At 45.3% G+C, this 15,252-nt stretch overlaps 1 protein-coding gene across 1 annotated transcript in view; it reads left to right on the top strand.

Annotated features, from left to right (window-relative positions):
- greb1 (growth regulating estrogen receptor binding 1) overlaps window positions 1–15,252 on the top strand; it is a 351,042-nt gene that overhangs the window by 227,989 nt on the left and 107,801 nt on the right. Inside the window, exons 12-15 of the mRNA XM_078541600.1 lie at window positions 3,292–3,642; window positions 10,337–10,465; window positions 12,090–12,212; window positions 13,036–13,233. Coding sequence (XP_078397726.1) covers window positions 3,292–3,642; window positions 10,337–10,465; window positions 12,090–12,212; window positions 13,036–13,233 — 801 coding nt within the window. The remainder of the gene's footprint in view (window positions 1–3,291; window positions 3,643–10,336; window positions 10,466–12,089; window positions 12,213–13,035; window positions 13,234–15,252) is intronic.

Raw genomic sequence — 15,252 nt, 5'->3', positions numbered from 1 at the left:
ACCAAATTCAGACCTCTGCTTACCTGTTCTAAGCTGCACACTCCTGGTTTCACACTGCTGGCCTTCCAAAATCCCCCTTCAGTGGCAGCGCTGGTGATTTAAATGGCCAGCTACCTTCTTGAGTCACGCATGTGTGATGCCCAGCCTGACTCCAGTCCCAACCATGCAAAGTGTCAAGTGGCTGATTTTGGGGCGGGACTTAGAAATTTCATCCATTTTCAGGATTTTCGCAAATATGGAGAGTCTCTCCATCAGGGCAAAAATCCAGGCCCGAGAATACCATTTTTCCTTATTTATATTTTTTTGAAGCTTGCTTTAATTTCAGATTCCCTCAGTCTCCTCTGTTAAAATAAAATAAACTCACTCTAACTAATCTTTGCTCTTTTCTCGCAACATCCTTGTGAATCTTTTCAGTGTGATCAGATTCTTTCTGTAATGTGGTATGTAACGTAACTCTATGAAGTATTCTAGTTGTGGCCTGATCAATGTTTAATGGATTCCTACCATACCTTCTCTGCTCTTACAGTGTGGGACTCAGCAATTAAAGGAAAGATCACATATGCCTTCTTGACCACTTTTTATCTACTTGCTACCTTCAGGGATCTATAGACATACTCTCCAATGTTCCCTGCTCCTCTACATTTAGGGTGTCGTAAAGTCATTACGGAACAGAGGGAGGCCATTTGACTGATCATGTCAATGCTAGCTCTCTGTAGAGCAATCCAGTCAGTCCCATTCCCTCACTATCCTGGTATCGCTGCAAGTTCATTTCCCTCAAGTGCCCATCCAATTTCTCTGGAAGTTATTGACTGTCTCTGCTTCCACCACCCAGGAAGGTAGGCAGCACATTCAAGGTCATTACGACTTGCTACATGAGAAAATGTCCCTCACTTTCCTCTATATCTCTTGGCCAAATCCTTACACCTGTGTTCCCTAGCTCTTGTACCATCAACTTGGAATGGCTTTTCTTTGTTTATCTTATCTAAATCTGTCAAAATCTTGTACACCTCTATCAGATCTCCCCTCAATCTCCTGTGCTCTAAGGAGAGCAACCCCAGCTTCTCCAACCTAACCTTGTAGCTCAATTCCGTCATCCCTGGAACCATTTTGGTAAATATCCTCTGCACAATTTTAAGGACTCTTACACCCTTCCTAAAGTGTGGTGATCAGAACTGGATGCAATACTCTCGCTGTCGCCTAACCAGAGCTCTACAAAGGTTCAGCATAACCTCCCTGCTTTCGTACTCAATAATTCTATTTATGAAGACTAAGATCCCATACTCTTTGTTAACTACTTTCTCAGTATGCCCTGCCACCTTCAAAGATCAATGCATATAAACTCCCAGGTCCCTCTGTCCCTGCACACATTAGAACTGCGCCATTAGGTATAAATTATCTCTTCCAATTCCTTCTGTAGAAATGCAGCATCTCACACTTTTCTCTGTTAAATTCCATCTGCCACTTTTGTGCTCATCTATTCTGTCCTTACGCTGACACTGATCCTCCTATTCCATGAGACAGAATTCTCAGAATCCTGCCATTTATTGTGTATTCCTTGTCTTTTTTGCCCTTCCCAAATGCCTTACTTCTATGGATTGAATTCCATTTGCCATTTTTCTGCCCACCTGACAGGTTCCATTGATATCTTACAGCAGTCTAAAGCCTTCTTCCTTAAGAGCGACCACACGACCACTCTTTCTCTCATCTGCAAACTTCTTAATCGTGTCCCGTATATTTTAGTCTAAATCACTGATATAACCTCAGGATATCCCAAAATGCTTTGCAGCCAATGAAGTCACAGAAAACAGTGAGTCATGGTAATTAAAAACTGGAATTATTCAGCACATCTAGCAGCATCTTGTAAAGAGAAAAACAAGAGTTAATATTTCGCTAACCACCTCCTCTTCACAATGGACATCCAATACCTCTACACCTCCGTCCCTCACCAAGACTTTTTTTTAAAAATGTAGCCACTGTTGTAATGCATGAAATGAGGCAGCCTACTTTTGCACAGTAATCTCCCACAAACAGCAGTATGACAATGATCAGATGATCTGTGTTTTTTTTTTCCTTTTGGATCAAAGAGTATTGACCAGGTGTTGGTCAATTTGAAGCCATGATGTTCTGACCCAAAATACCGTCCTGGTATTACAAGCCCTGAATTTGTAGGGCTCCATTCCCATCGTTGGTTCCTACTGGACAGGAGAGCAGATTGAAGAATAAGCCATTAAAATCAAAAGCTCAGAAAATGTGGAGTGCCACAAAGTCGTGCAACTGACTTGCTGATCTGTGCTACGGTCAACTGTGGCTTTACACACTGGGGTCTCTCAAGTAAAGGACTTTATTGTCTTACTGACTTCATTTCACCTCCCGCAAAGTACATTTTTCAGAAGGCTTCTCCTCTGGGTATTAATGACTTGTTGGGATAGGGTATGTTGCCAAACTGGAAAATTATTTCTTCAGCCAAAGAGTGTGTCATGAAGTCCAGGGGCAGGATTTTCCGCTCGGTGTGCAGTCGCGTGCCCGACACATCTGAGCGTGAAATAGCGCACGATGATGTCGGGTGACCGTCCCGACGTCGTCGCGCACCCGTGCGATATTTCAATCGGCAGGTGCACGTGAGAGTTGGCAGCGCACTCGCCGACAATTAAGAGGCCGATTAAAGCCATTAATCAACCTGAATTTTTGACTGCCCATGCAATGTTATGGTTGGCGGGCGGGTGAATCGGCCAGGCGGCCTTTGGATTCTTTAGGAAACTTCATCCACAGGCAGGATGAGGTTTCCGTAATTAAATTTTAAAAAATAAACAGTTTTGGGCAGAATTTTTCAAATATAGATTTTAAGGTGAGTGAATCCGCTGCGTGTACATTTTTTCCCCGTATTTTCAAAATCTTTATTTTTGATTTTAAAATACTTCAGCTCCCTGAGGCAGCTCTCTGCCTTCAGGTAGCTTTCAGTGTGCACTCCCCCACGCATGCGCAGGCTTTTGCACTCGTCCTCCTCCCCACTGAGCTTCTCAGTACACCTTTCATGTTGGCTGGCTGCTAATTGGTCAGCCAGCGTGAAATCACTGGCGGCGGGCCGTTTCCTGGCCACGCCCACCTGATGACCCGAAAATCCTACCCCAGTTATTTGTAAGTCTGACTTAGGCCTATCAGTATGAATTCAGTACAGTTTTGCCTTATGTAACTTCATATTATCCTTTTTTTTAACCTATTATTGTGTTGCCAATAGTACTATGCACTGGTTTACTAATTGAAATCGTATTTATTTGTTTTTTTGAATCCTAGCCCCAGATCAGGTGCCTTTGTTTGAGGATTTGGAACATATATTGGTGAGAGCATGGCAGGAATCTAATCTTACCGAAACCAAACAATACCAACAAGCTGTTTCTCAGTCAGTACCCTATGTGTCATCGCCAACCTTGACTGTCGCCCCAAAGCAACTCACTTGGTTGGCCAAGTTAGCAGCTAGCTCCTGCAAGAACGTTGTCAGGATCCTGGATTCATCAAATTCATTGGCGGAAGGTCTCACAGAAACATTTAAGCTTCTCAGTGAGGGGAAATTGCAGGGAAAGAATTTTGTGGTGATCATTTGCACCACTAAGAACCAAAGCACTGAGTCATGTGTGGTGGTAACAGGTCAGTAATTGAAATGTGTGAGCGTTGCTTTTTTTTTTAAACAGAATAATTTACTTGCAAGGTTTGAGCATTCTTTCATGTCTTGCTTTAATACATGACTGTGCTGTCACCTCCCAAACCCATGTCCATTTATTCTGTAATGTCATTTTTGAAGTCTTGCACTCAGGTTTCCTGTCCCACTACAGCAATGAAACAGCCCTCATTAAAGTCGCAAATGACATCTTGTGTGACTGTGTTCATGGTAAACTATCCCACTTGAACCTTTTTGACCTTTCTTTGCAGCCTTTGGCATAGTTGATTATGCCATTCTGCTCCAATATCTCTCCTCAGTTGTCTGGCTGAGTGGGACCGTCCTTGTCTGGCTCCATGCGTAGCTGTCAATCATAGCCAGAGAATCACCTCAATGGCTTCTCTTACTCCCGCATTGCTACTTTTGGAGCTCCCCAAGGATCTATCCTGTCGTATTATCTTTTAATATGCCTCTGTGCCAAATTTTGTTTGATACAGATTCTGTAAGTTGCTGTTCTTGTAATGCTGCTTCAGCGGTATAGGTTTTCAGAATTAGCACTTCAGGGCAGTTGCCTGTGACTCCAAGCATAGAGATCAGTACGCCCCACAGGGTTTACTGAAACTGAGGTACAAATTTGTAAATTACATCTCTGGGGTAAATGCTTGAGTAGCGGTACAATATCTGACTGAGTACAATCACACAGCAGATAAGGAAAGGATATGCATTTATATAGTGCCTATCATGACCTCAGGACATCTTAAAGTTCTTTACAGCCAATTCGGTAATTTACGAACTGCAGACTGCGCTGTTGTAATGTAGGAAACACAGCAACCAATCCGCACACAGTAAGGTCCCACAAAAGCAGTGAGCTTCATGACCAGATGATCTATTTATAATGATATTGATTGAGGGATAAATATTGCCCAGAACACCAAGGAGAACATCCCTGCTTCTCTTCAAATAGTGCCATGGGATTCTTTATGTCGACCTAGGAGTACAGATAGATGCTTTGGATGGTATTAAACAGGGTCGGTAAGAGCAGGAAACATGGTAAGTGGGGGGGGACTTAATTAGGCAGGAACTGAGATCTCAGTTTCCCAATGTCAGGCTGAGCCTGTGAGACAAACTGGGTGGTGAGTCAGCAGTGGAGCGGCCAACGCACTGCCAGATAGCAGGAACCTATCTGCCATTCTTTTGCATACCATGAGTACTCATTAATTGGGAAGCACACTAAATTCAGTCCTACCTTCAAGGTTAAGTCAGTGACACATGGGGAAACTCATTTCTCATGATTCCCAATAGCTCAAAAATCATGTGCACCAGGTGAGGCTGTTCAGTCTTTGGATCTGAGGTGAGGTTTAGTCTTTGTCCAACTCAGCAGCACAGGGATGTTACCAGGGGAAGATAGTGGAAAGGATGCGGCGGGGGTGGAGAGTGTGATGCTGGGGCCCTCAAACAGCTCAGCGGTTGGGTTGGTAAAGAAGGGCGGGTCTTGTGCTCAGGTCCTGAAATGGCAGCACAGCGAGGCTCTGGCACGTTTGGGGGCAGGAGAGGAGGTACCTGAAGGGGAGCATTTATACCAGATGGTTGAGGTCTCGAGTGCACAGGAGATCATTGGCACCTGCTATGTTCCCGTTTGGAGAGCTAAAGAACAATTCATGTCATTTATGAATCAAAAACATTTAGTACAATCAATATATACATACTTTTAGACAACCATAATTGAATAAGCCTGTTTAATGCAAGATAACCTGACAGCTTTGATCTTGTCATCTTGTAGCTAGTAGATAGTGATCGTGGATTATTTCTTATGTTCTTATAGACAGAGTTTTGTTTGACAACAGAGACAAGGGTTATGGCGGCAGACAGGAAAGTGGAGTTGAGGCCACAATCAGATCAGCCATGACATTATTGAATGGTGGAGCAGGCTCGGGGGGCCTGAATGACCTACTCCTCCTAATCCCTATATTCTTATAGGGCAGGGTCCCTTGTTGCAGTGGTCTTGTCCTGTGTGTCCAAGGGAGGCAGCTGCACCGCACATGACATGTCAACAGTCAGGGAAGAGACCTTGAGTTTGAAGCAGGGCAGGTCTAGCTGCAGGGGAAGCAGGTCAGCGGTTTCTGAGGGAGGGCCGAGGGAGAGTGAAGGCAGGGGAAGGACGGTTGGATGCTCCAGGATGACTGGGGGAAGGAGCTGGGTAATGTTGGGGAGGTCGGGGAGATGGGAGGAAGCTCGAGTGTGACAAAGGAGGGTGGCAGTTGATGGGCTCCAGCTGCAGGGTGACATGGCTGCTAAGAAACTGCTACCTTGCTGGAGACCAGGTGCTGCTAGGAAATCTTTATGGTGCAGGAGATCAGGTTGTTGTGGGAGGAGCCACCTTGGGATGGGAGGAGTTCTGGGTGTGGCCCATGGGTGTGTCATGCTTTTCTATTGGTCAACTGCAGCTGCTGTAAGAATGAATGCCATGTGAACAGAGTTGCTCATATCTTTGCCTGCCTTCTCCACATAGTTCACTTTATCGATTTACAATGGATTTCATAGACCAATCTTTTTGCAACCTTGGGTAGTGGAGGAGAGGATTCGCCAGTGGAGGGCCGTGGTCGCACTGCAACATAAGCCACAAGGCCATCAGCTGTCAGCAGCCAAATGGGAGGGAGGTCAGGGGGAACCCGACTAAGGCCACTTTCATCACTGAAGAGCATTAGTGGGTCAGCGCAAGTTCAGAATGTGCACCAACTACCTCCCAGACGTCTGAGTGGCAATGTCAGAGACAGATAAAGCTTTCTCAGGAGTGGTGTCTGCTTTGTGCATGCTCCTACAAGACCTGCAGCCCATGGTTTTGGAGGGCACCCCATGCCAGTGGCCCTCAAAAGTAATTGCGGCCCTAAACCTCCACACCAGGACCTCATTTCAGGGTTCCACAGGGGACATGGGTGACATTTCCCAGACTGCAACATTCATGATGCATCTATCTTGAAGAACTCTCAGCTGCCAGAGCTGTTTGAGGCCCTTGCCCAAGTGCAGGGTTGGATCCTGGATGAGAAGGGCTGTTGCCTCAGAATATGGCTCATGACACCAGTGCATAATCCCCAAAGCCCTGCAAGGGGTGTTCCAATGCTGCATTCTGCTCAACAAGGTCAGTTATACAGCAGACCATAGGATTGCTCAAAATGCATTTCTGACGCTTTGACCGGTCCAGCGGACTTTACAGTACCCACCACAGAGGGTGTCCAGGGTTGTCATCATCTGCTGTGTCTTGCACAACTTGACATTGCAAAGGGGAGAAGTGTTGTCAGTCAATGACATGGAGGAGCTGCTAACCTTCTCTGATGTGGATGACGGGGAGGAATATGAGGATGAGGACAGAGATCTTGTAGCAGCTCTACCAGATGCCAGGGCCATGCAGTGACGGGCCAGCGCTGTCAAGGATAACTTCTTCAATCATTTTGACCATGAGCGATGCACCAACCGTTCCATCACTTCCCCACCTGCAAACCTTTGCCTGCCCTGATTGTGTGCCCGCCTCTGGCAGCCTCCATCTGGAGCTAACTCATTGCACACATCCTCTAACCCCTCGAAGACCAAGAAGGGTGGACTGTCCTCACCTCAGGATGAAAAGAGATGACTCCCCCTGAGCATAACAGCTTTGCATTGATACTCGATACAAAGAAGCTGTCACAAGCAGCTCCTTGCCCACATTGTCAAAGCCTTGATTGCACAAACAGCACATCACTTCTCACGCTCATCAGTGACCTTGGCCAATCTGCTTGGCAAGTCATTTAAGAACAGGCCAGCAGATGCTGCATATTGCATGTTGCATTACCTTGGGAATGCAAATTAAGCACGTTACCATCCCATAGAGAGTGACCTCTAGCACACTGCCAATTTGTTGCCTGCACAGGTGAGAAATCCCTCTGTCCACTTCATTCAGTAACGAATGCCAAACATGAAGCATGACAGTCCAATGTGGCCCCCAAAGGAGGAAGTCCCAACAAATGTACATAATGCACACCGTCGTAAAGTGAGCAAAATATATTGTGATGTCTATATACATGTGCATACCTTAATAGTGTCTTAGCACCCATGCCACCGTTGTGCCCTCAATACTTCTTAATTTTTCTTTTACGACCGCTAGGTCTCGTTGCGACCCCAACATCAGCAGCTGAGGAGGAGGCAGGCTGCTGAGAGCAATTCCCCCATTTCGTGATCGCATGTGGGACATGAGCCCATGCACCCATTTAAAATTTGTATTGTAAACTGCATGCATTGCAGCTCCCAACACATAAGCAAAAGTGGCACCCACTTCCTCACCTGCCATCGGGAGCTACGCCCTTCTTATTAAATTCCGCTCTTGACCTTGCACCTCATCCGAAAGTCTGTACCTTTAACAGAGCATCACTCCCTCAGTACTACACCGAGGTGCCAGCTTAGACTACATGCTCAAGCCTCTGGAGTAGGTCCCCTTCTTCAACCACTTGCAGTCCGTTTACTGATGGTTCTCTTAGGTAGAAAATTGCAGAAACAGTGCGATATGTTCAAATCATTTGGAGGGAAACCAGTTGTTAATTATGTTCCCATAATAATGCTGCTCCCAACCTTATTGGTTCGAAGTCACAATCTGGGAGTTTCTGTCAAAGTAAGCTTGTTGGATTGCTGTAGTGCACTAATTATTAAGAAAATCTCATTGGAGCAAATGGTATTCGGAATGTAAATACGGACAGCTCATTATAGCTTGCACAGAGAAAATAATAATCAGCAAAATTCACCAGCTAGATTAGTAGCGAGGAAAATTGTTAGATGAATAATTTTTGCAGAGTAATTTTATTCACTTAAAATGGATACAAAAATCGAAAGGTTAACTGTTATGTCAAATTTGACAAGACTAGCAATGGAATGGAAACTGGATTGCAGTTACTATACTGTAAAACCTATCTCAGCGTATTGCATAACAAATTGTATTTATATAATTTGCTTCATTGAAATATAGACATTACAGCACAGAACAGTAAATCTTACAAAACAAGACTGTGAGCCCAAGCTGTTAATTTCACTCTGGAAAACATCCAACCCACTCTGCATTCTACTTACTTTCACCACATTAGTAAAAGCGAGAATTTCTTTCTTTCGAGGTGATATTCCCATTAGCCACAGAAGCAGGAATCTTGTGGCACTCCTTTGGGCTGCGAGGAGCATGGCATGTTCCCCACAGCCCCAAACTCTGCCCAGAGCCCCATCCCCAGCCTCGATCTCCTGGTTGTGGTCCAGCCCCAATCTTACATATTCACTTCCTCATTATTATCCCTTTAGCTCTGAAACCAGAGGATTGCTTGGAAAGTGTCTGGAAGTGCTTGCGATTCAGCCCGTTAGTGTCGGTAGAGTGCTGTGATGCTCTTCGTCATTCAGTGCAAATGGACGTCTACCTCTCTAGGTGGCCAATATCATTATTGCCTTCAGTTTGTCATCACTGATTAAACTCTCTGAATGGACTGGATTTTACACTCCCTCTCTGGCAGATTTGAAAGCAAAGGATTAGTTAATCCAACAGGTGACCAGCCTGCCACCTACATACCCATCCCTGCCTCCACCATGATTATGCCAGCGGCGGGGTTGGTGTCTGGCAGCCTCCCCGCCATTAATTCCCACTTAAGGGCTTCTTCCCGCCAGCACCAGGATTTAACTGATGATGAGAGAGGCCCACACCAGGTAGGTTTCCCTACACGGACTGGTGGCAGGTGGGGTAGTCCATCCTTAATGGGCCCCCTGGGCCATCGGAGGGCCCCCACCCCCTCCCCCAAGGTTTTAACCACCCAAGGTTGCCTTCCCCTATTGGCGCCTCAAATCCCAGCCCCCTCTACTCCACTTGTGGGGCCTCCCAGCTTGGCACATGGTGAGACCTGCCAAACACCCACCCAAATCCCGATCCAACGTCACATGCCTCTGTCCCGAAGTGCTAGAGAGCTGCCGGCCTTTGATTGGCTAACAGACCTGAGGCGGGACTTCCTACTCCTCACAGGCGGAGTTCCTGACTCCAGTCTACGGTTGGCTACTTTGCTGTTAAATGGTTTTGTGGTATCCCTCTCAGTGGGCTCCCCCTGCCGACTTTTTAGCTGGGGTTGGCAGAGAATCAGGCATAATTTACTTCAGTCATAACAGCCTGTATCACTAATTCCACTCAATGGTACCTTTATCTACAAACCATATACTGAGACGTGGCAAGTATGTGGTTGCTTACTGAGCAGAAGTGCTAAGTCGGTACTCTGCTAAATGCACTAATAAATTTATTGAGTTAAAGGAAGTTGACTAAAGTTAAGGGTCCTTGATGAAGTAAACTTAGTGTGAGGGTGTATATTTTTGAAATGTTATTTTTCTGCATGTTTGCCTATGGATGTTTTTTTTAATCAGCAATTTTTTGAAGTTCTATTCATCCTCTGAATTAAATGTAAAGACAGGTATGTTTATGTTAAAAAACTGCAGTGACCCAAAATTGTGCTTTTGTTTCATTTCTCCCTGAATATCTTAGTTTCCAGTCTTTCTTTGTGATTGCCGAAAGTCCTATTTTGTCGTCTGATCCCAATTCAGTGTGAAAACTATCTGTTGAAGTTGATTGATAAAGATGCCATGGCTGTCTAATTTATTTTGATCTATGTCCAGCTATCAATTCACACTTATTTCTGTTCTCGGTAGGAAAACGTCAAGCTGGGTTCCTAGCAGAAAGAATGCTCAGCCCCAAAGAGCATCTGAAAGAAATCAACTATGAGCTCGTCACTGGAAAAGTTGGGGCACTAGGAGCTTTTTTCAGCAGCCTTTGTCCAGGTAAAATATTGCTGCCAGGCGTTTCTCACACAAACCTATTCTCCAAGAGCTGGGGAATCTCATTTGGGGGGGCTGGCGGAGGGAAACAACTTTGGCTTCAGGAAGCCTAGCAGCTGAGGGCAGCAATGCGGAACAAGCACCTTCTCAGCTCTGCTTGTGGGTCAGGAGGAACACAAGTGATTCCACCCTTGCTGCCCCACAGCCCACCAAGATAACCTGTGATCCACTACGTGCATTTGGGCTTCTCCCACCCCCCACTTTGATCTCACTCTGACCCCCTGTGATCACCCTCCCAATCCTCCAAACTCCTCTGTTGTGCAGCCCACACACTTCCTCATAATTTCCATCTGAACTATTGCCTGTCCAATTGGAGCCAAGCCTGTTGTTCAGGCATGAAAGCAGAAAATACTGGAAAAACTCAGCAGGTCTGACAGCATCTGTGGAAAGAGAAACAGAGTTAACGTTTTGAGTCCAATATGACTCTTCTTCGGGACTGTGTTATGTGGTACTTTGTCAAATGTTTTCTTATTAATGAATCCATAAGGACATCGACTGCATTTCCTTCATCAACCTTCTCTGTTACTTCATTAAAAAAATCAATCAGACTAGTCAAGTATGATCTGCCTTTTACAAATCCATGCTGGTTATCCTTAATTAACTCAACCCCTCCAAGGGACTGCTGATCTTTCTCTGATTATTGTTCCTAAAGCCTTACCCATTACTGATGTTAAGCTAACTGGCCTGTAGTTGCTAGGACTGATGTTACATTCTTTATTGAATAAGGGTGTCATGTTTGCCACTCTTCAATCCTCTGACACCTCCCCGATATCTAAGGAAGTTTTGAAAATTATGACAACCCCTTCTGCTATCTCTAACCTGGAATGCAAGCCATCTGAACTAGGTAACTTATCTACCTTAAGTATATCCAGCCTTTCCAGTATCTCCTCCCTCTCAATTTTCACCCTATCCACTGCTTCTACTATTTCGGATACTACTGATATTTTGGCAAATTAGTCTTCCTTAGTAAACACTGGTACAAAGTATTCTAGCCATATCCTGCGCCTCTAAGCATGCATCATGTTCTTTGACCCTAATAGCACTCCACCTCTTATTACCTGCTTATTATTTACATGCTGGTAGAAGATTTTTGGGTTCCCTTTTATGTTGACTGCCATTCTATTCTCATATTCTCTTTGCCAGTCTTATTTTCCTGTTCACTTCCCTTCTCAACCTATTGTGTTTGGCCTGCATCTCACTGGAAGAATTAGCCTGACATGCTTCACACTCCGTTTTTTGTTTCATCATAATCTCTATCTCCCTCATCTTTGAGCCTTGCCCCAGGGAGGTAACATACCACCCTGGATTCAGGTCTGTGGCCATAGAAATGCCTGTCGGTCCCCCCAACTATAGAATGCCCTATCACTAATGCTTTTTCAATCTTCCACCTGCTCGCTTGTATAGCTGAGTCAGCCATAGTGCCGCGGACTTCGTTCTGACCGCACCCCCCCCAGCTGAACTAGCGTTCTCACCAGCATTCAAGACCGAGTACTTGCTCGAGAAATCGAGCTGAAGAAATCGGGTTAAACTGCCTTGCTAACTTCTTTATTTGTCTTATTTTGATTAGAAGGAGATATCGACATGCTCTTGGAAAAGTGCAGTCTGGCAAGGAATGGGCAAGGCTCTTCCTTCACTGCTTCATTAAAGAAATTTGATGACACCGTCATTCAGAGACCCACTATTTGTTCAGGTAAGCATCAAGACTAATTCTTTTACAGTTTGCATGTGATTAGAAATGTTTGGGATCATTAATTATGCAACATTTAAAACTCATCCTAAAAGTCAACATTTGCTCCTTTGTTCAATGGAAGAATGCTGATTGGTTCAGTGGTGAACATGTGGAAATGGGATCCTGTGGACACACCATCTGGGTGAGAAAGAAGGAGACAGACTATTGATGTACCCTGCCCAGATTCCCACTGAGGTCCAGCTTGCTGAAATAAATCTACCCGGTCGTCAAGGTTCACGCCATAGAAGCACCCTGTCCTTTATCTAGCAGCCTCAGCAGTAGCCGCCGTGAGTGATGTTGCTACCGAGTTGCCAGCCCTCTGCTTGGGTCGGCAGCTCTGGGAGGCAAGTTGTCATTCTCAATTGGGACGACAGTCCTGGCGCTGCCCTGCCCTGGGGTCTCACCGCCTGGCTTCACAGGGTTAGCTCCCGTTTGCAGTCCAGGAGGCAGCAATTCCCCAATGCTGTAGTGGCAGTTGGTGGAGGAATGAGAGACAAGGATTTTAGTACGTGATCAATGAGAAACAAAATTAATGTGATATGAATATTCATTCAGTAATCATTTTTTTTCAAAAAATGAAGGTTAGTGAATAAATTACGGTTTTGTGGTGGTAGACTGTATGCTCTGGTTAGGATGATTGGTGGAATGAAATCAAATCCATGCAACTTGCTGTCAGTTTATTCAGACTGATTAAGTAACCTAATCATTTTAACAAACTGAAAGATTAAAAATAGTGATGGATTCGTTGGATTTTGTCCTTTTAATGCCTATTTGTGTCCCACAGTTTCAAACAAAGAAACACGTCAGATTCACCCTGTTCAGCTTGCAGTGGCTCGAAAGTTACTTTCCCACGTCTGCGCCATTGCTGATTCCAGCACACAAAATCTGGATTTGGGCTCCTTTGAGAAAGTTGACTTCCTTATTTTGGTGCCTCCATCAGAAGTGGCCTACCAGCAGACTGTGCTGCGTGTCAGACAGTCAGGTAAGTGTTCCAATTTCAAGCCACCATTTCTTTGTTTCAGCTCTGGAAGTAGTTCAGTTTATAATTGGAACAGAGCTGCTAAGAGAATTTGTGTGCTAAAAAAATCTTAATTAGGTGTTGAGACAGGTAGTTAGGCATTTTATTTTACCAGGTCCAATCAAGCAACCATATATTTTTCCTTCTATTTATGTTCTAATGAGTTTAAAGCACTGTTCCAGTCAGTGTTTAAAGTGGGACTTTTTTAAGACAAGACACTCCCCTTGTATAAATTAGCCTTTTCTAATTAATCTCTTAAAAGTAAAAGTTCCTCCGCATTCTTAAATAAAATTCTTGTTACATTAATAATTGACTAACAGAATAGAATATTATTAATGCACATCAGTGACTTGTGTGGAGAATTATACTACGAGGCAGAACTTTTACTGACCTGACCCGCAAGGAGTGGGTCGGTGTGAAAGTCAGGGGAACCCGCAATTTGGGATTCCCCCCCCAGACACTGGAGTTTTAACTCCACATCATGCCATTGACTAATGGATTCCCCACTCAGACACCCTGATTGACAGCCACCAGTCGGAAGTGAAATTGGTCCCTGGTAGCCAACATAGCAGTTAAGTCCACACTGGGAGGGGGCAATCAATCAGGAGTGAGGAGGTGGTTTGTCTTGGTGGGGGGTGGTTTGGTCGATGGTCGAAGCAGGGGGGATGGTCAGAGTCCTTGGCCTGAATTTCAACGTTTGGCGTGCGCCCCAGGAAGCGGGCACGAAATGTGCTTCCACCCATGATCGGCCTCCGAATGCAATTTCACGCTGGCTGCTCAGTTGATGGCCAGCCAGCGTGAAATGCGCGCTGAGAAAGCCTCAGCGCTGCCGAGGGGGGGGTGAGAAGAGGGCTGGCGCCGACATAAGTGAGGGCGCGGGTGGGTGCTTCTAGCGAGCTGCGGGCAGCTCCGGGAGCTGCAGACCTGTACAGATTAAATGAGAAGAAAAAAATGCGGCAAACTGTGTCTATGCAGCACATTCAAACATCTGATAGCAGACCTCAAAAAAACATCAGTCCCCAAATATCATTTTTGATTCTATTCACCCTGGACATTTCATCCCGCCTTTGTATGAGATTCCGTTAAAAACGGGCTGGCCACCACCCAGTTTTGCCTGTGGAACGAGTATAAAATCGCGCGGGCAATGTAAAATAGTGGACAACAAGGTTTTAAATGGCCTTAATTGGCCCTTTAATTGACAGCGGGCACGGCTGTGACTCCAGCGTGTGCCTGCCGACCTCAATATTGCTTGCCTGCGCGATACTGTCAGGACACATGCACGACGTCATTTTGCACAATTTCACATGCGTTCGGGTCGGATGCGCGCCTGCCCGATCAACGTAAAATTCTGGTCCTTGTGTTGGGGGTTCAAGGACCGATGAGATGGGAGGAATTAGGGCCTGGTGGTGGGGTGGGGTGGGATTGGGGCCTGGTGGTGGGGTGGGGTGGGATTGGGGCCTGGTGGTGGGGTGGGGGCAATGAGAGGCCTTGTAGTATAGGTCATGGTGGGTAGTGCCTCATCATCACATTCCAAGTTGCAACTCTTCCCCTGGTGAATTGGATTGGTCACCTGCCAACATCTGCGATCGGTTAAAGCTGAAAGTGGGCTGGCGTAGGTTGGGAAACAGCTTTTTGAGATTTTAACACCCTACCCAACCCAAATTTGCCCTTTATAAAAAATTTTAAATTCAGCCCTAGGTACAGATCCCTTTTGAAGAGTGCGAGATCCTGTAGCTTTCCTTTAGCTGTCTCATCGAATGTCTTGAGTTCAGATCTCAAGGAAAAATATCTCTTGATTTATGCTGAAAAATACTTATCTTTAGAAAATATAATCAAAAGGATCCCTGTTTTTCATCCAAGTGCACTAAAGAACTACACATTGCTCATAAGTCCTACTTGAAGCTGTTATTGTAAAGTTGTTGGGTACAACATATGCCACACAATGTGCTTACATCTGTTTGTTAAGGTAAATTTTTATGAATA

The sequence above is a fragment of the Cetorhinus maximus genome, chromosome 5 (assembly GCF_964194155.1).
Source record: "Cetorhinus maximus chromosome 5, sCetMax3.hap1.1, whole genome shotgun sequence".
NCBI classification, from domain to species: Eukaryota; Metazoa; Chordata; class Chondrichthyes; order Lamniformes; family Cetorhinidae; genus Cetorhinus; species Cetorhinus maximus.
The sequence above is the reverse complement of the archived record's forward strand: the minus strand, read 5'-3'. Positions and strand labels throughout refer to the sequence as shown.